Genomic DNA, 26816 nt, shown 5'->3' on the forward strand with positions numbered 1-26816 from the left:
GTTGCAGGTGCATCAATGATTGTTATCTGTGAACCAGGTTCATATGCAGTGTTCCCTAGATTTGCATCATCAAATATGTTTGATATCATGTCACTTTCTTCAATTTTTTTTTTATTTCTCTCATACTTTTCAAGGAATAAACTGCCTCCTTGAAAATCAAAGAGCGAGAGGAAATTTTCTACCATTTTTAGCACCATTTTGGAGCATGCACTATTCATGTACCAAGTTGGCCTTTTCCCTCTCACCTTCACCTGAAACACTAGTCAAAGATTAGTCTTGGGAACCCAGATTAGCTTGGGCCCCTTTATGTGAGTAAAAGGATGAATAAGATTTCTTCTAGCCCATAAAGGCAAATAAGAAAACCTTTTATTTGGAGCATTTTTATTTCGAACCAGGTTCTTAGCCGTATCAGTCTTCCTTTTTGGTGAACTTAACATTTTTCTGAAAAGCCTCAAATAAAGCTTTACATTGATTCTTTAAATGACCTGAGTTTCCACAATGAGTGCATAAACTTTTATACATGTGAATAGTGTGTGACACAGGATTATTCTGTTTTTCAAAACCTATCCCACTTCGACTAGTGGTTTGCCTTTCTTGAATCTGAGTTAAAATTTCAGAGGACCTTGTCCATCTAATATTTCTTTCCAGATCCAGTTTGGTATGATCAAGATTTTCTTGTAGCAACCTATTCTTTTCTGTTAATAACATTTTATGGTTAACAATTTTATTTTTTCTTCTAGAGCTAATTGAAGTTCACTAGCAGAGTTTTTGCCCTTGTGACTTAACTCTGAGATTTTAATCTGTTCTTTTAATTTATTTTGAAGAAAGTGATTGTGTTTCTCAAGATTGTCATTGACTTCTCTTGAAGATGCATAGTTTTCCATCACTTGTTCTCTTTCAGAATTGACAGACTGATATGCATCTATAAGAGTACTCAATAAGGACTCTAGTTCCTTTTTAGAATATGATTCAATATTTACTTTGATGTGATGAAAACTTACCTTGCTTTGATTGTCATCTTCTTCATCATCTTCAGAATCTGATCCAGCCATGAGTGCTAGTATGGTTTCTTGTGATCTGCAGGTTTCCTTTTCTTCCTTGGTTTCCACTGCTACAAGGGCAAGAAAGTCATAATCATCTTCTTGTTCTAGTGCAAGAAGAGACTGGTTTTCTGTCTCATCACCCTCAAACTCTTCATCAGATGAATTCCCCATTGCTGCAAAGGCCCTCTTCATTGACATATCTGCCTCTTGAGTTGTCATTCTTCTGTTTGAGGGGACAAACTTATTCTTTTTGATGTCTTTGCCCTTCTCAAAGTTTGTCTTTTTCTGCTCTAAGTCCTAAAGTGGACAGAATTTGATGAAGTGATCTGGGCTCCCACACTTATGACAAACCTGGTCTTTAGTGTTTTCAGATGGTTTTTGAGAAGCTTTCTTTTGAAAGGTCTGCCCTCTCTTTAGCATTCTGGTGAACCTTTTGGTTATGAGGGCAATATTTTCCTCTTCAAAATCATCTGATGTAGTAGCTTTTAGAACCAGGTTCCTTTCCTTTCTTTTTCCTCTAATTTCCTTTTCTTGGTTTTTCTTGAGTTCGTATGTGATGAAATTACCAATTAACTCATCCATGTCCAGTGAGTCTAGGTCGCGGGCTTCAGTGATAGCCTCGACTTTGCTTTCCCAAGTTTCAGGAAGGACACTCAAGAGTTTTCTTACTGCCTTTCCATTGGGCACTATCTCTCCTCTCATTAATGATGGAGGTGAACCTGGTGTGCATGTCTTGAATAGTCTCCCCTTCTGCTATCCTGAACAGCTCATATTGCCTGTTCAAGTTATCAATTTTAGACTTCTTGACTTGCGTTGTTCCCTCATGAGCGGTTTGTAGTGTTTCCCATATGGCTTTGGCATCTTGATAAGACGAGATTCGATTGTATTCGTCTGGTCCTATGCCACATATCAGAATTTTCTTGGCTTTGGCATTGTTTTGAATTGCAAGCTTGTCTTCAGCATTCCATTCTTTTCTTTCCTTTAGGATTTTGGTGATTCCATCAGTTGCGGTTTTCATAGGTATGGTTAGACCATCTAGAATTACTCCCCATAGATCAGGGTTTTCGCCAATAAGATGGTCCATCATACAATTTTTCCACCATCCATAATATTTGCCATTGAACAGTGGTGGTCGTGTTTGTGAAGCTCCCTCTTGTGGGGCAGGTGGTGCTGCCATTGAGTCTTTTCAAGGTGTGAATCTTTTAACGAAAAGACCTGCTCTGATACCAATTGAATAAACCTTACCCCAGAACACGAACCAGGTTCGTGTAAGTTGCTTTTAAGTAAAGACAGAGTAAAGACACAAACACTTATTGAATTAAAAACCTTCCTCACTCAAGGAAGAAAAAACCTCGTTTTATGAATTCAACTATAAGATTTTGTGATTACAACTCAATAATCAAAAGTCTTATCTCTACTACTCCCTCTATTGACTCCAATCGATCTCTCCGAAAGGCCAAACCCACCTTTTGTTACAACTCTTACTAACACTCAACCCTACAAAGAGCCAAACCCACCGTTTGTACAATAAACTGTAAACTACAATTAAGAACAAAAACAAGACAAATAGTTCTACACGATAAAACCTTCTTACTCAAGAATATTTTAAACGTAGTAAACCTATCAACGTTGAAGACTTCAATTTGATGAATAATTCTCCCTTGTTCACTGCGTGAAGTCGTGCCTTTCTTCCTCTGCCTCGTGCTCTTCTTATAGAGTTTATTTTGCCTTGTACAATCCTTATCTGATAAGGTAAGGAAGTTATTGTTGAACAAGGATTCATTTTTTAAAGTACAATCCTTATTATATACAACTTCCTTCCTTAATAATATATTTAAGGTTTTCCTTATTTGTATCAACTTGTACCTTTAATATATTATTTTTGGCTTTGTACAAATAACTCCATTTTACTCGATCTTGGACTCTAGCTTGGCTTCTTTTGCTGCGTATATTTGCTACTGTTCTTTGCGCGTCTTGTCTATCATCAAAGCATGAATTATCGATTCTATCATATTCTATCACAACTGTATATTTTTTTTGTATATTAAGAATATAGCATAAGATTAGAGCACATATTATCAAATTTAAGAATATCAATTACTTTGTGGTAATAGTATATGATTATTAATTACGGAAAAGGGCCTAAAATACCCTTAAAGTATTGAAAATGGTACAAAATTACCCTTCATCCACCTATTGGCTCCAAAATGCCCTTTTCATCCACCTATTGGCTCCAAAATACCCTTGTCATCCACCTTTGGGTTCAAAATTGACCACTTTTTTAATTGTTTTAAAATTAAACTCTTTAAATATTTTTTAAAATACTTGGCGTTTAACTATTGATTATAATTTTAATTTATTAATATAATTTATAAACCAACTCACTACCCACTCATTACTAACTAAACCTCACTCACTTAATGATCCAATTATAATATCAAAATCGTCATAAACACTACTAAAACACGATGAAATTTTAGATTCCTTAAAATGACATCCAAAATTATTCGAGTCCGAATCGAAACCCCAATTAAATTTAGGTTGAGCTGCTTATTTAGGAGGACACTTTCTTTCAAAATTGAATTAGAAATTTATGATTAAAGGTAAACAAGTAATACATCCCGAATTAATTCATGCACTTTTTTTAAATATAATTTTATAAATATTTATGATTTGTTTTAAAACCTTTAATATATTATTTTGAAAAAAAAGTTACCTATGAAGTAACATCACATAATTGAGACGTAAGAATAATTAAGATCAACATAGTAAGACTTTTAAGTTTATTGGTGATTTTTATTTAGCCACTTGAATGTATGATAATTTACTTCTATAATTTTTAAAAATACTCAATTGGTAGTAGCTTGCTTTAATAATGTGACGGGATTATTAAGAGGAATTTAATTAGTACTGGGTGGATAATGGATTGATATATAAATTATACTAATAAATTAAATTATAACAAATGGTTGAGAACCACATATTTTAAAAAATATTTAAATAGTTTAAATATAAAACCGTTAAATAAGTGGTCAATTTTGAATCAAAAGGTGGATGACAAGGGTATTTTGGAACCAATAGGTGGGTGGAAAGGGTATTTTGGAGCCAATAGGTGGATGGAGGGTAGTTTTGTACCATTTCAATACTTTGAGGGTATTTTAGGCCTTTTTCCGTATTAATTATTAATCATCTTAGTTTAATTATTTTGAAATCAATCTTAAGTAAATATTATTAGCTTTCCTTAGAACGACAAGTTGGGAATGTGCTAACATGCGTCTATTATTAAATTCACTATACGTACCCTTGATTCATTGTACTAGTTATATATATATATATATATATATATATATATATATATATATATATATATATATATATATATATATATATAACACGTTTTGAGTTAGACGTTAAGTACACTACCTATTTTGAGATTAACTAACGTTAATTAATAAAACATTCAGTTTGACCATATGAAATAATTAATTCCCACATGTTAATTAATGAGACTACATGAATTTGTATAGTCTCAAAAAAGTAAAGTTTATCATATCTCCTCATTTGTATGGTAAATTTCATATATGTAGGGTAATTGCCAACCCCTTACCCTCCCCTTCATCGTTGCCGGTTGATAAAGACATAGATGAAATAGGATAATTTGATGATAATTTTTTTTTTTGATTTTTTAGTCGGTGTTTAGTACCTATGTTGGAGCATGATTAAATTAAGATTTGCACTGAAAAAATTTACATTCGTAGGTAAAACGCTTCTTAACAAACATAATTTTGTACCTAAAGGAACTCAAACCCGAGAAATTTGGTTAAGAATAAATGAGTACTTACTACTCTGCTACAATGCGAGCAGTTAAGTAATTAAGAAACTGATGAATTAGTTGATTGATAGTAGTTAGTTATATATGCATTGTTAGTTGTTATAAGGAGTTATAAAGTGTATATATTGTGCATTGTAATCATTTAGTCGATTAAGCTTTCTGAAATAACTTCAGCATCTGAGTTCATCCTCAGATGAATTGTTAAAGTAGAGTTGATGCATATGAACTTTATTATGGTGTATATGGTAGAATTAATAAGAAATGGAAGGACGATGAAAAGAAGAATTTAAAAGGTTTTCTTATGCTCGAGTAAAAGACTTTCTCCCTCATTGGCGGTGAAAAGAAAAGTTAAAGTATTTAAATAGAGAAACACTTCTATTAGCTGTTAAAAAGGTCGCAAAAAAGGACCCCCCCCCCCCCCCCCCTTTGGTTGCCGTAGTTGTTGTTCACTCATCTTCGGCTATTATTTTAGAAATTGATCGAACGAGAGATATCTGACCCAACTTGGATCCGGGTAAACCATTTTAAAACGTCATTCTCGTTTTATTTGAATTTTTCATCACTGGAGATGACTGTTTTGAAAGGTTGTAACAATTAGGAACAATCATGACTGTTTGGGAAAGTTGCAACCAGAGGCTCTAGGATTTGGAGGTCAAGGGTGTCACAACATTCAAGTAAGATAAAGGACCAGTTACTTTAATTTTGTTTACAATTCAGGTTATTAATTCTTTTTTTATAGACAAATCGATCAAATATGCATGTAGTAATATTTTTTTTAGATATTATGTGATTAGAGATAACTAAACAATTTAATTTTTATTTTATTTTTGTAATTAGATGTCTTATTCGCTTAAACTTTTAGAAAAAAAATTGATTTTTCACATTAAAATTTGAGCTTGTATAAACCATCTAAATTCTAATAGTATTAACATAATATATTCACCTTCCATTGACTTTATGTGTTGTTGGAGATATATAGTTGAAAAATAATAAAAATTGTAGTTTCAGCCTAGTCATCTTACATAGCAAAAAACGTAGATGAAGATCGAAAGAACCTTCAAATAAAAAAAATCATTTTTGAAACTTATGTTTTTCTAAAAACTACTATTTAAATATATTCTTAATAATATTTATTTGACGCTCATAATTAAGTACTCACTAATTGATAAAAAAATATGTTACACTCATATCAAGAGATTAATAATTAGTACAAGAAAAAGTAAAAAAACTCAAAATTAATTATGAAAAGGGGTCAATTTGAATTAATAAAGAATAGTAATAAATAAATAAGAATAAATGTAGAAAAAGAAAAGAAAAAAAAGGGCTAATTTGAATTAATAAAGAATAGTAATAAATAAATAAGAATGAATGGAGAAAAAAAAAAGAAGCAAGCAAAAGAAATGGTGTTGTTGGCAGAGTTTGAACCCGCATTGGCTAGGTGGCAGATCCCCTCCCTCGCGATCACTGGGCGTCATGTCACCCCCACCTGTCCACGTAGATTCGCCCCTGGTTGCAACCTTTCCGAATCAGTGCTTCTTGACTATAAATGTCCGTGAATCCTATGACATTTCACTTGCGAATTTTTTGAAATTCTTCTTCATCTGCACAAATTCATTATTCAGTACTTTATTGTCGTCGAATGGTTCGCTAACACCATTGTTTAGGGTATCAATACATTGGTGAATAGAATCATTCTATCCTAGTATGATACATTCCAATTTAAACCTCGGATACTAGAGGGAAATAATTTCCTTAAGGGAACACTGTGCATTCAGTAGACTCAATTTTCTTTTTTTCTTTTTTCATATGATTGTTACAAATTCTGATATGTTTTACCGTCATTAAATTTTGTTCTTCACTAAATAATTTGAACTTTGGAATTTATTGTTTCTGTAAAATTTTGTTATCAATTGTATTGATTTAAAATACAGTTTACATAACAACCTTAAGGAAATTACCATTTTATTGGTTAATCTTCAAAGTTTTATTATCAGTAGTATTGCTTTAAAATAAAATTTGCATAACAATTAGAGTTTTAACAACAATTATGCGTTTATAATTCTGATTTGAAAATATTTAATGACAACAATAGCTAAATTTGATCATAATCACAATTTATTTCTACATCCTTCGGATATCGTGAAGCTCTGATCATACCATACCATATAGTTAACAAGTCCAAAAAAACTGTGTAAAAGAAGTCGAGCTATGTGTATACAATTGCTTGGAAAGAACAAGCTAGACATAAATCTCTGCACTTATTTTTTATTCATCGCCGAAGTTTCAAACTCAAGACGAAATGTTTATAATTTCAAAGTAATTACGCTCAAATATTCTTGCTTTAGAGTATCTCATGCTTGTTTGAAATTTGTTATTGTTGCAATTCTGGAGAAATTTTCATTATCCAGAGTCGATTGGATAAGAAATAATGTATTTATATCTTTCTTTTAAGACTTTTGTAGTTGATTATCAGGTTGAGTAGTCTCAAATTTGGCTCAACATACCCCGTCTCTTCCAAATTTCATACATAACTCCTAAGGATTATACATTGTCTTCATTCTGAGATGTCAAAAATGATATTTCCCTCTTTTGAATATTGTAATCAAGAGGGGTTGAGAAGAAGAATTGAAATCATTGTTTTTCATGAATAGCTCTCAATCTGTCGACCAGTTAATTTGACCTCACTTGCGTTAGGAGAGAAATGATTATTCTCTCTTACTTGCTCTGATACCACAATATTGTTGGGATAAAAAAAATACAAAAGTAGAATATATAGATTTTCTTAAGTTTTTTTAATAATAATAAAAAAATTTACAACAATGTCCTATTAAATAGGCTTACAATTAACTAGAGATAATTTGGTACTATACCCAACAATAAAGCTTATTTCAATCCGTAGACACTTAATTTTTTTTGCGGAAAAGGGCCTAAAATACCCTTTAAGTATTGAAAATGGTACAAAATTACCCTCCATCCACCTATTGGCTCCAAAATACCCTTCCCACCCACCTATTGGCTCCAAAATACCCTTGTCATCCACCTTTTGGTTCAAAATTGACCACTTATTTAACGGTTTTATATTTAAACTATTTAAATATTTTTTAAAATACGTGGCGCTCAACTATTTGTTATAATTTAACTTATTAGTATAATTTATAAATCAATCCATTACCCACCCATTACTAATTAAATTCCTCTTAATAAACCCGTCAAGTTATTAATGCAAGCTACCACCAATTGAGTGTTTTTAAAAATTATAGAAGTAAATTATCATACATTCAAGTGGCTAAATAAAAATCACCGATAAACTTAAAGGTCTAACTATGTTCATCTTAATTATGCTTACGTCTCAATTATGTGATGTTACTTCATAGGTAACTTTTTTTTCAAAATAATATATTAAAGGTTTTAAAACAAATCATAAATATTTATAAAATTATACTTTAAAAAAGTGCATGAATCAATTCGGGATGTATTACTTCTTTACCTTTAATCATAAATTTCTAATTCAATTTTGAAAGAAAGTGTCCTCCTAAATAAGCGACTCAACCTAAATTTAATTGGGGCTTCGATTCGGATTCGAATAATTTTGGATGTCATTTTCAGGAATCTATAATTTCATCGTGTTTTAGTAGTGTTTATGACGATTTTGATATTATAATTGGATTATTAATTGAGTGAGGTTAAGTTAGTAATGAGCGGGTAGTGGGTTGATTTATAAATTATATTAATTAATTAAAATTATAATCAATAGTTGAATGCCAAGTATTTTAAAAAAATATTTAAAGAGTTTAATTTTAAAACAATTTAAAAAGTGGTCAATTTTGAACCCAAAGGTGGATGACAAGGGTATTTTGGAGCCAATAGGTGGATGAAAAGGGCATTTTGAAGTCAATAGGTGGATGAAGGGTAATTTTATACCATTTTCAATACTTCAAGGGTATTTTAGGCCCTTTTCCGTTCTTTTTGATTTATTTTGTAGTATCATGTTAAAAAAAATGAAAAATGGAGTTAGGATTGTGGGGTCAGGGACATTTTCATCACTTTAAAATTTGAGGGATAAAATACAAGTTTGCAAAAATATAACTAAGTCTTTTTTTACATTTATTAAATATTTTATCTTTTTAAAAATTTATTTAATTATTCAATATTTTTTTTCTCTCTTCTCTACCTCTCTTCTTCTCTATTTTTTTGAGTATCTCAAATAGTTGAAATATTTTTTTTCTCCAATCTTCTTTTCAAATCGAAATCTTATCCTCTTGTCCTCAGGTAAGTTCATTTTCTTTTCCGAATAATGTTAGCTTCGTTTTACTATTTCTTTTGTTGCATTTTAATTTAGTAGAATTGAGTTTTTATTTTAAAAAGTGATTGTTCTTGATTAAATTTGTCAAAATTTGATATGTTTTGAGTTCATGATTTTGATTCCGCATCGTGAATTGCATTTTGCTTTAGATAATGATTAAAAAAATTTAAGCTTTTATATTTATATTGTCTATTGATTTTTTAAAAAAATAAATCAGCGTATTGATCACTGCAAATTTAATTTTGCTTATAAATTGTATAGCACGTCTAGAGATGAAAATTATTAAAGAATTTGTTTCTGTTTCTTACAGTAAGAAAGGTAAAATTGAAGAGTAAGGTGGCGGTTTATCGTGATCACTTAAGAAAAATTCTAATTGATCAAAAACTTTATAGTGATTCCAAGTAAAATTCTTTTGAACACTTGAGACATTTGATGAAGTAATTTAAATTCAACACATAAATGATTTATTATATGGTGCGATGTGCGAAGAATTAAAAAAAGTTATTGACATTTTGTTCTATGTGAACGATACGTCAATTTATTTTAACTTGAAAAAATTTGCTTTGATTGCATGGTTGAATTATTAGCATACACCGTGAATAAAAAATGAGCAATGTCCTTCAATATTGTGGAAATATTCAATTAAAGGTGATCAATAACAAAAATATCACTATTGAAAGGTTGATAAGCTTGGTCAAATGTAATCAATTAAGAAAGGAGCAAAAGTTAAAGTCCATTTCGTTGTCCATTATTTATTTCATCAATCATATCCAACGAAAGAGACAGTTGTTGACACCTAATTTTAGTCTAACACTTTCAAAATTCGTAACTTTTAAACTTTATTTATTTGACAGTTCAAAATATTTTTTTTATAATTTTAAATAAGTTTATCAATAACTAACCTTATTTATCAAAATTTTGAATTTTTATTTGTTAATTTTAAAATTACATTTTTAAATATCATTAGTTATGCTCATTATATTTTTTTAAAAAAATCATTTTATTCGCTACATTTGATAATATTTATTTTATATTTTTGCACAGTCTAAAAAATTATTTAAGACGGGTGATTTTTGCATACAAAAGTTGAACAATGATTTTGAGTTCAATCTTGAGCCCATGACTAGGCCCATTGTCTAATAATTTTCTATTTAAAAAATAATTAGGTCAAAATAGGAGGTGGTTAATGAAATTGAGGGGATAATTTTTTTTGAATTTTTAGTGTTAGAGGAAATTTTTTAAGTGTCCATATTTTTCCGGCAAAAGCTCTGCTGAAATCCGGCAAAGCTGAAACCACCAACTCAAGAACCCATTTTGCCTTTAATGCTACTGTTTTATTTTTACAAATAAATTTATTAGCATGTGTTTGGATTGATTTAGCCATTTATTTTATTTTATTTTATTTTATTGGGAAAATACCCAAGTACCCCCTGAACCTATGCCCGAAATCTCACAGACACACTTATATTGTATTAAGGTCCTATTACCCCCCTAAACTTATTTTATATGTAATTTCTACCCCTTTTAAGCCTACGTGGCACTAGTTCGAAAAAAAGTCAACCATCGTTGGGCCCACAAGATAGTGCCACGTAAGCTAAAAAGGGGTAAAAAAATTATTAATAAAATAAGTTCAGGGGGGTAATAGGACCTTAGTATAGTATAAGTGTGTCTCTGAGATTTCGGACATAGGTTGAGGGGGTACTTGGGCATTATCCCTATTTTATTTTCTAACTTTCATATTACTGTTATCTTTATTTTTGCATTTTTTTGGTTAAATATAATACATGTGAATAAGGTTGGTTTGATTACGTATCAATTGTTTACAGGGCCGTGTGTCTCAAAATTGTATATAATAGCAAACTAATAACCTAAAATAAATGGAGTAGCTAAGGTTTGATTTAATTGTGCTCCATAGAAAACGTTTGAAAAAAATTGTCAGGCGTCTCTCTCCCAAATATCTCGCTCGCCATTCTCCTCCAATCTCTCGCTCGCTTCCTCACTTTTTATAAAAACACAAGTGTATAACAATTGTTTCTAATTGTATAAATCAGAGAAAATTGTATAAATACATATATTTTTGTTCCCCTCTCTCCCCTCTTCCAGATCTCGCTCGCCACTCTCCCAAATCTCGCTCGCCACCCTCGACTTTCTCACTTACACAAACAGAAGCGAAATGTATAAATTGTGTTTCTGTTTGTATAAAGCGTGAGAAAATTGTATATACACATGCAAGTACACATATTTTCGTCCTACACACTTATAATTATACAATAAAAATACTCCCCTGCCAAGTTTATTTTGCCTTTCTCTCCTTCTCGTTTTATATAATTTTCAAATTTTATCTAATTTCTCTCTTTCTCGTTTTATACAATTCGATTCAATTGTATATTCCTTGTCAAGCCTCTATTGTCTTTCTCTCTTTTTCATTTTATACAAATTCAAATTGTATATAAACGTTCTATACACTTATAATAATATGATTTGTTTTATACAGTTCTCTGCCCAAGTGTCTTTCTCTTTCTTGTTTTATACACTTCGTTTTATACAATTTGCTTCAACTGTATATGTATAGCGAATTATATAGTTTCTATGTTTGCTATGGAGCTCAATTATACAAACTTTGCTATAGTATACAAATATGAATTTTTTATTTGATATATGTGAAAGTTGCCCTTCTTTTATTGGTGCTATGGCTTATTTCCTTTATTATGATTGCTATATGATATGATAACGCTTTAATTTTGTATCTTTTTATATTTTATTTTTTATCAATTTATTATTGGGTTGATTGTTTGTAAAGTTGCCTTATATTATTTTTGGATCGTCAGGTGGCTTTGATAATTTATTGTTGCTTTAGTTTTAAGAAGATACGGTTGTTTGTTTAGTTTTGTTGTTGCTTTCTGTTTTGGACCATTTTTCTGTTAATTGGTTTGTTGGAGTTTTATTGAATAATTATACGTTAAAATTGGTCGATGAAGAAATTACCATTGATTTTCAAGCCTCCTATGTTAATAAGACGATTTTTTATTTTTAAGTTATTATTTGAGCTATTCATTTTTATTTATATTTATTTAGTACTAACTCTTTTACTAAGTGTCTTTACAAGTACCCGGAGGTTCTTATCCTTGAAATTATTCGAATGTAGTTCGAATCATACTTTTTATTCAATATTTTGTGTATATTGACGTTAGGCAAACTTTAGGTCGTTTCTTATATTTTCTTGTTTTATTATTTGAGAATATTGAATGTTTATTATACTTGTACATTATTTTATCCTCCACCTCAATTTGAAAAAAAAAATGAATTTTAGTCAGGACCCATATTTGTGGATTCCGAAGGATGTCTATAGAATCAAATTGATTTCGTAGATCGCTTAATGGTTTCCTAGTTTTTTCCTAAAATTAGGCGGCGATTCCTTTTTAAAATTCGTTTATTCTTTATATTCTTTAAAATTGAATTCATTTATTATTTTTTGAGTAGCCGTGACGTTTCTCCTTATTTGAAATAGAGTAGGGATGCAAACAAAATGACGACTCCTCTGAAAAATATAGAGGTTCTAACCAATACGATTTCACTATTTTCAAACTGAGGAACATTTTCTTTCATTGTGTTATACCTTATATTTTGTATATTTTATAATTATTTGTATATTATAATCGTTTCTGATTTATTATTCATTTTATTGTATTTATACAGTGATTGCATTTCATGACACTTTTTTGGTTTATGTATAGTATATCAAAGGATGATTTTGCAAAATCGCAACCAGACTTTTTTATATTCAACCCTTTTTGGAATGACAGACAATTTATTTGTTCGTCAAGCGTCCAATGGTTATCGTGAATTTCAGCCTAAGTTGTCCACTTGGATTTCCGGTCTTTCAAAAGTCACTCTTAGTCAAACTAGAGTAGAGCAAAATCAAATCCCGAATTTAGTGCATTGACCTAAGATGACCCAAACACCCAAGGCGTGTTCGTCCCATCATAGAGACCACTTTAAGTTCAAAACGGCTCACAGCCTAAAAGGACATTCATAGTTATGTGTTTAAATTTGAAAAATATATACGTTGATTGAAGAATCATTGTCTAATTTATTCTGGTTGAAGAAAGAGGTTCACAAGCTACTAATCTATCCAAAGATGTTGGCACCTAGAGATGACAAGAAATCAAGAAAGAAGTAGGACCTTTCGTGGAGGCATAGTTTAGGGTCGTGCTCAAGTGTGTGACTGATTAGTGATTATTTTGTATCCCGTTTTCCCTGATATGTATCCCAATTCAGCTTTATTCATAAAGTTTGTACAAATTTGAGTTTTGGGCAATGAAATATTTCAAATAATGTTATACATCCTTCAAATCGTTAGGCTTACCCTTGGCATAAAAGGGTCACATATTTGTATAGGACGCGTAATAATTATTTCTATGCTATGTGATATAATTGAGTTTGTCTTTAATTAAAAATAGTGCTTATGTGTTAATTAATTATTGGTGTGATATTTGCATTACCCATTATGTACACAATCTAACACTTTTACCTTTTGAGTCTTTTTTCCCTATATGTTACAAATTGATTTATATCAGAATTTGAAAGTCGTTGTTCGTACGAAGTCGCTACGGACAAGAGGACTGATGAAATCTCAGTCTTTGAATTTCACAAGACATTAATATCAAGTCAAAAAGACAAATCAAGGAAACCTTGACTATGAAGTTACATTTCTTTATTTTATTTTATATGGTCTTACTTTCACACATTTTTCATATTTTTTAGAAAAATCATTCCCAGCGATAGTCAGAAATGGTCATAACAATTTTCTGGTTCTCATGAATAATGGGAAGGAGATACAGTTCTCATATCTGCACGAACTACTCAAACTTGATTCTCATTTTGGTGAAATACGTTGGCATCCCTTCTTGGGTTCGGTATTCATTTTCTTAAAAGCAAAAAAATATAATAACAAGATAATATTGTGTGCAAATTTTCAAAACCTTAGCTGCGAACTACGCGAACCTGATTCTTATTTCGATGATATACGTAGGCATCTCTTGTAGGGTTCGATATTTATTCTTTTGAATAAAAAAAAAGTCAAATGGTTTGTACATATTTTTAAAGGCATAACTACATGAACTACGCTCACCTTATTCTCATCTCGATGAGATACGTAGGCAGCCCTTCTTAGGTTCGGTATTCATTCTTTAAATTTTTTTTTGTATATATCAGAATAGTCATGTCTTCGACTTAGTTTGGACAAATACAGTTAGTATCATGTAAAAATAATCGATATGATAAAGATGATTGATTTTTCAGTAAACCATATATTCTTTTGGTACCTTTTGTTTGTACTTTTGTGATGCTTGAAAGTTATCTTGCAGACATTCAAGATAAGAATAAAACCAATCTCATGATGTCATCTGCATGGTGTGGAGAGCTTTTCAATTATTGCACTGTTGATCTAGAACTTGGCTTGAATGGTTTTCGAGACGAAATCATGAGTAGTGTTTGATTTAGTAAAGGATTGTAGATCTTCTTTGGTCCGATTGTGCCTTTCAAAACCTACCTAATGACATTAATCTCTAGTTTTTCCACTTTTAACCTGAAGCCTTTCTTTGGACAACCATCTTACCACTACTCTTTTGAGTGCTTACATGCACTATCCTCTCTTTGCCCAACTTTATTGAGTGCATCAAGAATGTACAAATTATAAGAGAAGATCTGTTACGACCTGTTTAGTCATTTTGAGCAGCAGATTTTAATTCTGGAAAAATTGGCTGAGACGACGGAACCCACGACGGACCGTCATGGGCACGACGGACCGTCGAGGGTGTCTCGTTCCAAAACACTTAGAATTCTGAAAATTGGGTACTGAAATCGACTCTCTGAACTTCGTAACGGAATGGCAGGACGGATCGTCGTGGGCACGACGGACCGTCACAGACCCTTTAATGGAATGGAGTCTCTGAACTCTGTGACAGAGCAGCAGGACGGACCGTCGCAGGCACGACGGCCCGTCACAGGCTGCGTAATCCCAGGCGAGGTCGGATTTCTTTAAATGTTTTAAGGGACGTTTTGGACTATTCCTGCTATAATTATAAATTTAGTGGGTTAATGTTAATAATTTAACTACTTGAGGGTTAAAAGAGATAACCTTGAGTTGATTAGTGGGTTAATTCACCATCTTTTATACTTAATTATATGCTAATTAGGGTAAAAGAAAGAGGGTTTCAATAAGAAAAAGAAAAGAACAGAAAGAGAGAGAGGGGATCGAACGAGAAAGAGGAGAAACGAGAAAAAGAACAAAGCTTTGGGAACTTGCTTGCTTGATTACTAATCTTCGGTGGAGGTAGGTTATGGTTTTTATACTATTCGTAGTTAACTCTTAATAGCGAATGATATGTGTTGGGTTGTATTGTAAAGTCTTCTATATGCTTAATTGTATGCTTGCATGAATGTGATTATATAATTGTGATGAAATAAGCATGATGAAGCTATTGAATCCCAAATCTTGAAAACCCCTTGTTAATGATGATGCCTTGGTATAAAAGAAGGCTTGATGAACTAAAGTAATGAGATTGATGATGCCTTGATATAAAAGAAGGCTTGATGAACTGAAGTAATAAGATTGATGATGCCTTGGTATAAAAGAAGGCTTGATGAATTAATAGAATGAGACAAGTGGAGCGGGTGTCACGAACCGACACGTAGAATTAGGGGATCGAGTGTCACGAACCGACACGTAGAATTAGGGGATCGGGTGTCACGAACCGACACGTAGAATTAGGGGATCGGGTGTCACGAACCGACACGTAGAATTAGGGGATCGGGTGTCACGAACCGACACGTAGAATTAGGGGATCGGGTGTCACGAACCGACACGTAGAATTAGGGGATCGGGTGTCACGAACCGACACGTAGAACTAGGGGATCGGAGTGTCACGTTCCGACACATAGTAGTAGGGGAGCGGAGTGTCACGTACCGACACAAGAATAAAGGTGATGAATCTTGAAGGATGTTAATATACTCAATCTAATGAACCTAATTCCCAAATGAGTATGATATGGAGGCTTGAGTCCTCATGAGTGTACTTGACGTTATTTATCAAAGATTCTTGTACATGTTGTTGATACAAATTGAGTATTGTAGTTGATTTATGATATGATCTGATATATATTGCTTTCTATTTTGAGTTGGCCGATGATATCTACTCAGTACCCGTGTTTTGTACTGACCCCTACTTGTATGTTTCTTTCCTTGTTATTTGTGGAGTGCAGCAAACGTGCCGTCGTCTTCAACTCAACCGCAACTCTAGCCATTCTTCATTACACCAGATTTCAGGGTTAGCTAACGCTTCTAGCTTGGACTGGATCTTCCTCTTCATGTCTCGATGCCTTGAAGTTCCGGCATGGACTAGCTTTTTATGTATTTTAGTTTCTTAGATACTCTTAGATTAGTAATTTGAGGATAGATGTTCTTGTGATGATGACTTCCAGATTTTGGGGATAATGATAATTTTTGAGTTTTAGAAGCTATTTATTGATTTCGTTAATGAGTTTTAAGTCTTCCGCATTATTTTCTGTTTATTATGTTTGAAAACGTTGGGGTTAGATTGGTTGGTTCGCTCACATAGTAGGATAAGTGTGTGTGCCACTCGCTGCCCGTTTTGGGTCGTGACAAGATCCATTTTTGAAATTTCTAAAAGCAAAGATATCGAGTCTCCCAAAGTCAAGAAAGCAAAAGACTTCTAGAGAAAAAAAGAAAGAAAGGAAGAAAGAAAAGGTGAAAGAAATAAAGAAAGACAAAAATATCCTTACAATGTCAATGAAAGGTGGGAAGGAAAATAATCCAACAAAAAAGGAAAAAAATTTATAAGAAATGAGTGAAATAAAATAAAAGCTCCAAGAAACAAGGACTCAAAAAAAGTCAAAACAAAGGGGGTGAAAAAAAAGAAGAAGAGAAGAAGCGTAAAGCTCCAAAAATGAGAACTCAAAAGCAATCGAAAGAAATGGGGTGAAAAAAGAAGAAGAAGGAAAAAAATCCAAAAATGAGAATTCAAAAGAAGTCGAAAGAGGGGAGGACAATGAAGATGATCTGATGCCAAAGGTGTATCAATCATTAAGAGCACAAATAGTGTGTGACGCTCAAGGATGAATTAAGTAACTATTTTGCGTACAACTTATATGACGTTTAATAGATAAATATGAAATAAATTTTTTAGTGTATAAAATTAATACAGCGTCTGATTGATAATTTAAAAGTCCATGTAACTAATAGTATATATATAAGTTATGATGAAATGTATATAATATTATTTTAGATCGGGAAAATACATAAAATTCCCCCTTAACTTGGCAGAAAAACTCACTTTAGAACTTTAACTATACGGGTAATTGTTTACCCCCCCCCCCCCCCCCCCAACTAATTTCTTTTCAATTGAATTAAAATACACCCAAATCACTGACATGACAAGTCAAAAAAATTAGGCGCATATAGATAAAAAGTTAAGGAAAAAAAGAATGAGTGGACCCCAATTATTTTCATTTTATTCAATAATTTTTTTTTCATCTCCTTCATACCCTCCACCCCCCGTCCCACCCCCACCTCCCGTCCTTTCATCTTCCTCATACCCAATCCACCCCTCCCGCCCTCAACCACCACTTGCACTACCTTTCTTCTTCTTTGACACCCCCCCCCCCAAATGAACCCCCACTTCTACCCTCTTTATTTGTCTTTCACTCGGTGCTTCACACTTTTTTTCTTCTTCTTTTTCTTTGTTATACTTTTCATATTTTTTCTCCTTCTTCAAGATGTCTCATCCTACCCTCATTTCCTTTAATTTCTATCAATAAATTTAAAAAATGTGATGAACAAGAAAAAATTGAAAAATCATCAATTTGTTCTTGCTTCAAATTAATATTAATCTTTATGGCAAGGTTTGAATGGATGAACTTAAAGCTTTTTTTAATGAAACTCTACAAATTTTTCATTTCAGATTAAATTTTTAGTTATTATTTATTTGTTTTAATTTTTTGTCTTAAAAATTGAGTGTTCTTGTGAGAATGGTTTTGAGATTTTGAATCTCTTTCAATTGATTTTTTTGAGATTATTTTTCTTATATTAATTCTTTTTTTTTTGAGGTATTTTTTTACTTTCTAAAATTGTGAATAAATAAAAAGAAACAAAAAACAATTAAAAATCAAAATTAAAATATGTTGTATGGGATGCTGATGTGGCAATGACATGACGTTGATGTGGCACAAACGTATCAATGACATGGCGCGTGTGGAATGCATTGTCATTGTGAGATTGATATAATTATATTAAGGTGTATTTTAATTCACTTGAAAAGAGATTAGGGGAGTAAATAATTATTCGTAAAGTTAAAATGCTAAAGTGAATTTTTTCGCCAAGTTTCAAGAAGGATTTTATGTATTTTTCCTTTTAGATCGAATAAAAAATGGAATAATTAATGTGTGTGTGTGTATATATATATATATATATATATTAACTAATCGATGCATAGCTACAACAAGAGACAGACTGTACCTAATTGATTCAATCAAACCAATAGAAAATACTTAAATATGCACATGTTAGTTAGCTTTGTCAAAGCCTAGTGCCTATAAATTTCCTCTTGGGAGTTGATGTGTGTACTACAATAATTTTAAAAATAAATTAGTTTCTATCTTTTTTGAGATAAGAAACAAAATGGCTAAATTTGTGTATTTGTGTCCTCTAATATTGATGTGTATCGTAGTGTCTAGCAATGCTCAATTACAACAAAACTTCTATGCCAAGAGTTGTCCAAAAGCTGAGAAGATCATTTTAGAGTATGTCCATAAACACATTCCAAATGCTCCATCTCTTGCTGCTGCCTTAATCAGAATGCATTTTCATGATTGCTTTGTCAGGGTACGTCATATTTATTAATTATTTCTATTATTATAATATACGTGTATTACCTTCATTTTCAGTTTGTTTCAAACTGAATGTCTTTCTATATTTTATATTAAGCTCTTTTAACACCCAATATCTGATATAACATGTTTAAGGTCAGAAAATTCAAGTACATTTTTGCGATACATATAATTAGTTGATGTAATTCTTTTTTTTTTTTTTTTGTGGTGATTGTAGGGATGTGATGCATCTGTGTTATTGAATTTCACTTCAAGTACAGGAAACCAAACTGAAAAAGTTGGTATTCCAAATCTAACACTAAGAGGTTTCTCATTCATTGATAATGTGAAGAAAATAATTGAAGATGAATGCCCTGGAGTTGTCTCTTGTGCTGATATTGTTGCCTTAGTTGCTAGAGACTCTGTTGTCGTCACAGTAAGACAACAACTTGAACTATACAATTTTTTTTTTTTTATGTATGACTATTTTAATTATACATATTTTTGGGGATGATATATAGGGAGGTCCTTCATGGAGTGTACCAACAGGAAGAAGAGATGGAAGAATCTCTAATGCTTCAGAAACCTTAACAGACATTCCAGCTCCAACTAGTAACTTTTCAACTCTCCAAAATGAGTTTGCTAAGAAGGGTCTTGACCTTAAAGACTTGGTCCTATTATCTGGTAAAGTCAAAATTATTACGTTCTCTGTTTCATTTTATGTGACAAGTTTGACTCAGTATGGAATTTCAAGTCTTAACAATAATATTTCAGGTGCTCACACTATTGGAATCTCTCATTGCTCATCATTTTCAACGCGTTTGTACAATTTTACTGGAACTTTTGGTACTGAAGATCCATCTCTAGACAGTGAATATGCAGCTAACCTTAAGGCAAATAAATGTAAATCAATTAACGATAACACAACAATAGTTGAAATGGACCCAGGGAGTTTCAGGACATTTGATCTTAGCTATTACAAGCTTTTACTCAAAAGGAGAGGACTCTTCCAATCCGATGCAGCCCTAACAACAAGTACAACAACAAAGACATACATTGAACAACTTGTCGCGGGATCACTTAAAGAGTTTTATGCTGAATTTGCTCAATCAATGGAGAAAATGGGAAGAATTGAAGTTAAAACACGTTCTGATGGTGAAATTAGAAAGCATTGTGCTGTTGTGAATAGTTAAGAGGAGTCTTTGGTTCTTTTTGTTCCATCATTTTGAGTTGCTATATGTATCTTTGTTTCTTCATCATGTTCATTTTGTAATTAGTCCTTTTTTGTTTGTTTGTAATATTCATTTCTATTTGCTAACTTGATGGTTGTTTAAATAAAGGTAGCCCTTTATATGTGTGTGATTTTAGATATTTTAACTCAGAGTTGTGCTTATTGAACACTTGAATTCAAGTCAAACTATTTCTACTAGACACGATGAGATGAAATATTCGTTAAGAAAGCTAAAAGTTGTAGTACACATGCTAATAATATCGCAAAGAAGCTAGTAAAATAGTGTCACGAGGCTTTGATATATCCCAAATAAATAACGCATAATACATATATTTAACTCTAAACTTGACTTCAAATTTTAACTTTGAGCTCCAACTTTCATTATGCACAAATAGGCACTTTAACTATCCAACTTTTAAGTAAATAAACACATGAGTCTTAAATGACAAAATACACATAGAACACCACGTAGGACAAAAAATGACATGTAGGACATGTGTGTCTATTTGTTCAACTTTATACAAGTTTACGTGTCTATTTGTGCACATTCAAAGTTGAAAGGTGTAAATATAATTTAAAGCCAAATTAAAGGGCATATTTATGTATTATGCCAATAAATAAATACTAAACTCTCTTGGACCAAAAAAAAGAAGGGAAATTTTTCAAAATGTCAATATTTTAGCATTTAAGAGGACTCATTAGCAACAACTTCAATATTTAGTAAAAATGTCATTTTAGTTTGTTATGTATGTTTTTATTATTTATTTTTATTAAAAGAATATAATTATTTAATAACAAAAAGGAGAAAATTAAGGGGGGAATATTTAAAAAAAAGGCAAGCATCCTTAATTTTCTCATCAGTTATATTTTCAAATAAAATTTAAATTTTTTTTTTCTCCAGAATTTTTACCTTTTTAAAATTATATTCATTCCACAATATATTCTTATATTTATTATAGTTTTTTATTAGTTTGTATTCATTCCAATAGGTATGCCGAATTTAATAGTCATTTAAGAAATATATTTGTATTTTTATATATTTTTTCCCTACATAGTTATTTTTTTCTTCAAAAATCCTATATGTATTCATTTCAATATGTATTTTATTTGTATTTCTATTTATTCTAGTTTTTATTTAGAATTATGTATAATAATATATAAAATACAAAAAAATTGTATGATGAAAAAGTGAATGAAATATAAAATTGAAAAGAAATAATTGAATATTTGGTGTACTCATTCATAAATAAAATACATAACTAGTTGAAATACATTTAGAATAAATACAAATTAGAAAAAAATATCAAATTCAGTTGACGTACCTTTATTAGTTTGTATTCATTCCAATATGTATGTCAAATAAAATGTAGCTATTTAAGAAATACATTTGTATTCGTATATATTTTTCACTGTGTATTTATTTTTCTTTTCAAAATCTTGTTTCCTTTTCTAAGTCGTATTCATTCTAATATGTCTATTATTTGTATTTGTATTCGAATACAAATAAACTAATAGAAAGTTGTTCTTCTTATAAATAAAATACATAACTAGTTGACATACATTTGGATGAATACAAATTAGGGACAAATACAAGATTCATAAACCATACAACATGAAATTTTTAATAAATACAAATATTGATAGTATACATAGTGATTTGAATACAAATTAAGAAATCATACCAAATTCTAAAAAAGAACTATAAATACAAAACAAACTAATAGAAAATTGTTCGCGATCTTCGTCGTCTTTTTTCAAGATCCTCACGAGTAGACAAAGATTTTACATTTGCGTTCTGAATTTGAGGAAGGTTTTGCACACCAATGAGTCTTGTAAATGTTCTTACCCTCTTTCTTCCCTCATTTTAGCAGCAGATCATACATTATACACTATTTGTTAAGTAATAAATAAATTAAAGGATGAAAAATCACCAGAAATTGGTTGATTAAGAGAATACCTCTAGTAAGCCTCTTGGATTCAGCCATTTGAGAGTAAATCATAACGGAAATTGAAAAATACAAACAACATTTTTTTAAGATTTAAACAAAAATAAAATTAGAAAAGAAATCTGAAAATAGGATAAAGATTAGAGATACCTTAATCAAGGGGATTCTTGTTGATTCAATTTTGGATTAAAAAAACAACCAAAATATATGGCAAAAAAATATTTGCAACTTGAATGTTGGAGGAAAATCAGAAAAGATAACCATAAGAGAGAAAAAAAATTAAATGGGAGAGAGAATTAACAATTTGAAAAGATAAATATGAGAGAGAATAATTTTTTTTTAAAAAAAAAGGATATATAGAATTAATTGAAAAAGAGAGATAAAATAGAAAGAAAATTGGGACACATAAATTTTTAAAAATAATGACATTTTTGACATTATTGCTAATATTTATAAAGTATGGATATTTTTACTAAATATGTTATTTATTTTGACTAGTTTACTAATTTTTCCAAAAAAGTAAGAGGAAAAACTTGGATCTTGTATTGATGGGGAAATTTATAAGTTGAGGAATACTTTTACGGATTAAAAACAATTGTTTAGAAGCATTTTTTTTAAAAAAAAATATGTGAGTTTTATATATTATTGAATACAGAATGTATAATGTCGTATAACAAATTGTGTTTTGAGCTAAAAATTTCTAATATAAGTTTTAGACTATATATATTTATAATTTAATTTAGGTAATTATACTTTTTCGAAAATATTCCTTATTTCTATACATGATAATTGATAACCAGTAACTTTTAAAAACGAAAAATATAATAATTTACAAGCCTATTGTTCCTTAATAATAAAACACCTACCTATTTACTTGCCTTAAAGCTGGCCCCCTAACACTTGCTAGATGAAGTTATAATGATCATAATTAGAAGTTTTGACTTTTGAGTATTACAAGTTATGAACTTTAAAAGCTATTTTATATGTGTTTTATAATGAAGCTAAAATTGAATTTCTAGTACAAAACTAAATGCATCACATGCATGCGGTTAAAAACTACAAAATTTGATGTTCAATCGGTCACTTTCAAAAGTCTAAACTTTAGAAGATTTGAAAGAATTCTAATTAATTTACTCGAACTACACTTAGATTTGTATAATATGATTAATTTTAGGATCATACCAGAAACATCAAATTTTATTTCAAGCGCTTTTAATTTCTTCTCTTTATTTCCGTTCTTGTAGAGTAGAGGAGGAAAATTAGATATGTTAAGACCTTATTTGGTTGCACTTAATGGAGATCTGAACCTGAATGATTTAGATATCATATCATTAAAAGTGTTTTTTTTTCTACTTAAAGATCTTTAATGAGTCTGAAATGGTTTGAATAAATTTTTTTTTTATGAAATTTAAATAAAAAATAATGACTAATAAAGTCTAAAAGTAAAAAGTGTCTAGGAAATTATATAATTTTTGGGAAAGGGATAAAATACTCTTAAACTATTCGAAATAGCTTATATTTATTTTTAAACTATATTTCAGCTTAAACCTACCCTTCTCGTCAAACTACTGGATCAAAAATGCCTTTTTTATAACTAACGAAAGTTGTTAAATGCCAAGTGGATGCCACATTGCACGTCAATAGGCTCCCATTATCATATAAACTAAAAGGAAAAAGGTAAAAATACCCTTAAACTATCTATTTACCCTTGCACTATATTTCCGCTTAAAAGTACCATTTTCGTCAAACCATTGAATCAAAAGTGTCCTTATTAATGGAAGTTGTTAAATGTCATGTGGATGCCACATTGCACACCAATAGGGTTCCACTACCACATAGACTAAATTCCTAAATTTAATTACTCGAACCCCTTATTTCATTATTTTTCAAAAACGATTTCACCTTTTCTCCCTCATTTCGCGGCTAGGGTTTCACAGTTTTCTTCATCGCTGGGTTTCAAAGTGGATATTTTTGGTTGTAGGTTAGTAAACATTTTTTCTTATTTTATTATGTTTACAACCACGATTATCCACTTTGAAATCCAGCTCCGAAGAAAGCTATAAAACTCTAGCCGTGAAATTAGGGAAAGTTATGAAATCCTTACTATCATGCTTTGAAATAAGTAACATAATAAAATCAGAAAAAAGATTTACTAAACCACGAATAAACACTTTGAAATCCACGCTCAAGAAAACTATGAACCTCTAGCCGCGAAATGAGGGAGAATGGATGAAAATGATTTCTGGGTATTAATGAAATGTGTGTGTGGGGGGAGGGGGGAGAGTAATTAGAATTCAGGGATTCAGTCTATGTGGCAGTGGAACCCTATTGACATTCAATGTGGCATCCATATGGAATTTAAAAACATTCATTAATAAGAAGGGTATTTTTGACCCAATAGTTTGACGGCAATGATAGTTTTTAGTAGAAATATAATTTAAGGATAAATATGAGTTATTTCAAATAGTTTAAGGGTATTTTTTTTTACCCTTTTCCGTTTAGTCTATGTGGCAGTGGAACCTTATTGGCGTGCAATGTGACATCCACATGACATTTAACAACTTGTTGTTAATAAGGACATTTTTGATTCAATAGTTTGACCGAAAAGGAAATTTTGAGATGAAATATAGTCTAAGGATAAATATAATTTAGTTTAAGGGTATTTTTAAATATTTCCTTTGATTTGACCTCTAATTACATATACACCCTCCAACTTTGAGTTTGCACAACTAGACACTTTAACGTGTATAAAGTTGAACATATAAACACATCCTATATGGAATTCTTCATGACTGTTTGTCTCCTACATGATGTCCTACATGTATTATGTTACCTATGAATCAGATATTTACTTGTTAAATTTTATACAAGTTAAGTGCCTACTTGAGCAAACCCAAAATTTAAGGACGTAAATATAAATGAGATAATTTAAAAACATTTATATATTATGCCTATAATTCTTTTTATAACAATTCACATTTTTATCAGATATTTTGAAAATCTAATACAATATATCACTTTTGGCAAAGAATATTACATCAATACACACTTTTGTAATTGAAAATTTTTCTACACATTTGTATTTAATTAGACCAAACTTTTCCATATTGTAAGGGTCAAAGTCTATTAATTAATCAACACTTTTATTGAGATTTCAAATTTAAATACTCTATTTTTTTTAAAAAAAAAAACATTAGAAAACAAATATTCAGAAATTGTGTGCATCTTTTTTTTTTGTCAATGACAAAAAAAAATAATTTAAATGACAAATATTATAATGTGTATACAAATAATATAAATCCTACTAATTTAAGATTTTAATTACATGAATTTTCTTGAGTTTTTAAAACTATCATTCATGCTAAATTTTAATTTCATATATCTATATCTCAGATATATGGGATCAAAATTAATTGTAATATATTTTAGATACATGGTATCTAGGTGGATTTGCATGTATCTTGTATATAATGACTCTCTAACTCGCCTCTCACTTATCTCACTTGTTTTTCTTCCTCTCTCCCCTCTTGCTTTCTCGCTCACCTCTCTCATTACGTATCTATATTTTAAAATATCTATGTATCTCATGTACATGTATCTAGTGTGAATCACATGTTTCTGGGATACACTGACTCTCTTGTTCGCCTCCCTCCTATCTAAAATCGCCTCTCTCCTCTTCCTGCCTCCTTTCTCCCTATATGTTTGCACTTCAGTCTGAATCTGATAGCAAATTAAAAGTACATATATCTAAATGTATCTTACTTCAAATCTAGTATGATATTATCAGATAATATGTAGTTATTTCAAACTATAGAGATAACTAGGGTTGTTTATGGTTATGCTTAAAAAAGTTAAATTGAACCGCAATTCGAATCAAACAAATTAAAAAAATCGATATCTTGTTTGATTTGATTTTAAATATTGAAAATTAGTACTCTTTGATTTGGTTTTGATACTAATAATAAATAACTGCAAAAATGATCCAATCAAACCGAGAAAGGTATGTATAAATTTTATTATTCTTAAATAAAATATAAATATTTTGTTAAAATTTAATTAACTTAAATCTTTAACCTTATCATTTTCTCAAGTCCAACCGTTAAAATTTTTAATCCAATTATTACAATCCTAAGTTCAAGTCCGTCGAAATTCATTATTTTAGTCATTACCTACTCTATCTCACATAAGATAATCACATTCTTAATTGTATTACTTTGTTAGTGTAATGATTCTATTATTGCTCAATTGAATCCACAATAGTATTCTAGTGGATTATTCATGTACTATCTGTTTGTGTCTATCGAGATATTCATGTCCTCAAAAAATTTATTACTTTTAAATAGAAATATTACAAAAAAATAGAAACCAAACAGATAATAACCAAAAGGATGGACGTTAATTTTTTCATTTGATTTTGAAAATTTAAAAATTAATTGAAGTAATTTAATTTTAATTTTAACCACTAACCGATCTAAACTGAACCATGAACGGACTTAGAGAGAACTAATAAAAATATACTATGAATGTATGTGTGATTAGGTAGTTTCTCCATTATTTTACAACTTTAGAATGTGCA

General features: G+C 30.5%; 2 protein-coding genes across 2 annotated transcripts; one reads left to right on the forward strand and one right to left on the reverse strand.

Annotated features, from left to right (window-relative positions):
• Positions 1-1683: 1683 nt before the first annotated feature.
• LOC138348955 (uncharacterized) lies at positions 1684-2220 on the reverse strand. The gene has a single exon (XM_069298570.1). The coding sequence runs from the start codon at positions 2218-2220 to the stop codon at positions 1684-1686; it is 537 nt and encodes a 178-aa protein (XP_069154671.1).
• Positions 2221-18791: 16571 nt separating this feature from the next.
• On the forward strand, positions 18792-20416 carry LOC101244668 (peroxidase 3-like). The gene is made up of 4 exons (XM_004240093.5): positions 18792-19079; positions 19302-19499; positions 19585-19747; positions 19838-20416. Exons 1-4 carry the CDS (start codon positions 18876-18878, stop codon positions 20254-20256), a joined length of 984 nt encoding a protein of 327 aa, XP_004240141.2. The 5' UTR covers positions 18792-18875; the 3' UTR covers positions 20257-20416.
• The last annotated feature ends 6400 nt before the right edge of the window (positions 20417-26816 follow it).

Source organism: Solanum lycopersicum, chromosome 5 (genome assembly GCF_036512215.1).
Source record: "Solanum lycopersicum chromosome 5, SLM_r2.1".
Classification (NCBI taxonomy): domain Eukaryota; kingdom Viridiplantae; phylum Streptophyta; class Magnoliopsida; order Solanales; family Solanaceae; genus Solanum; species Solanum lycopersicum.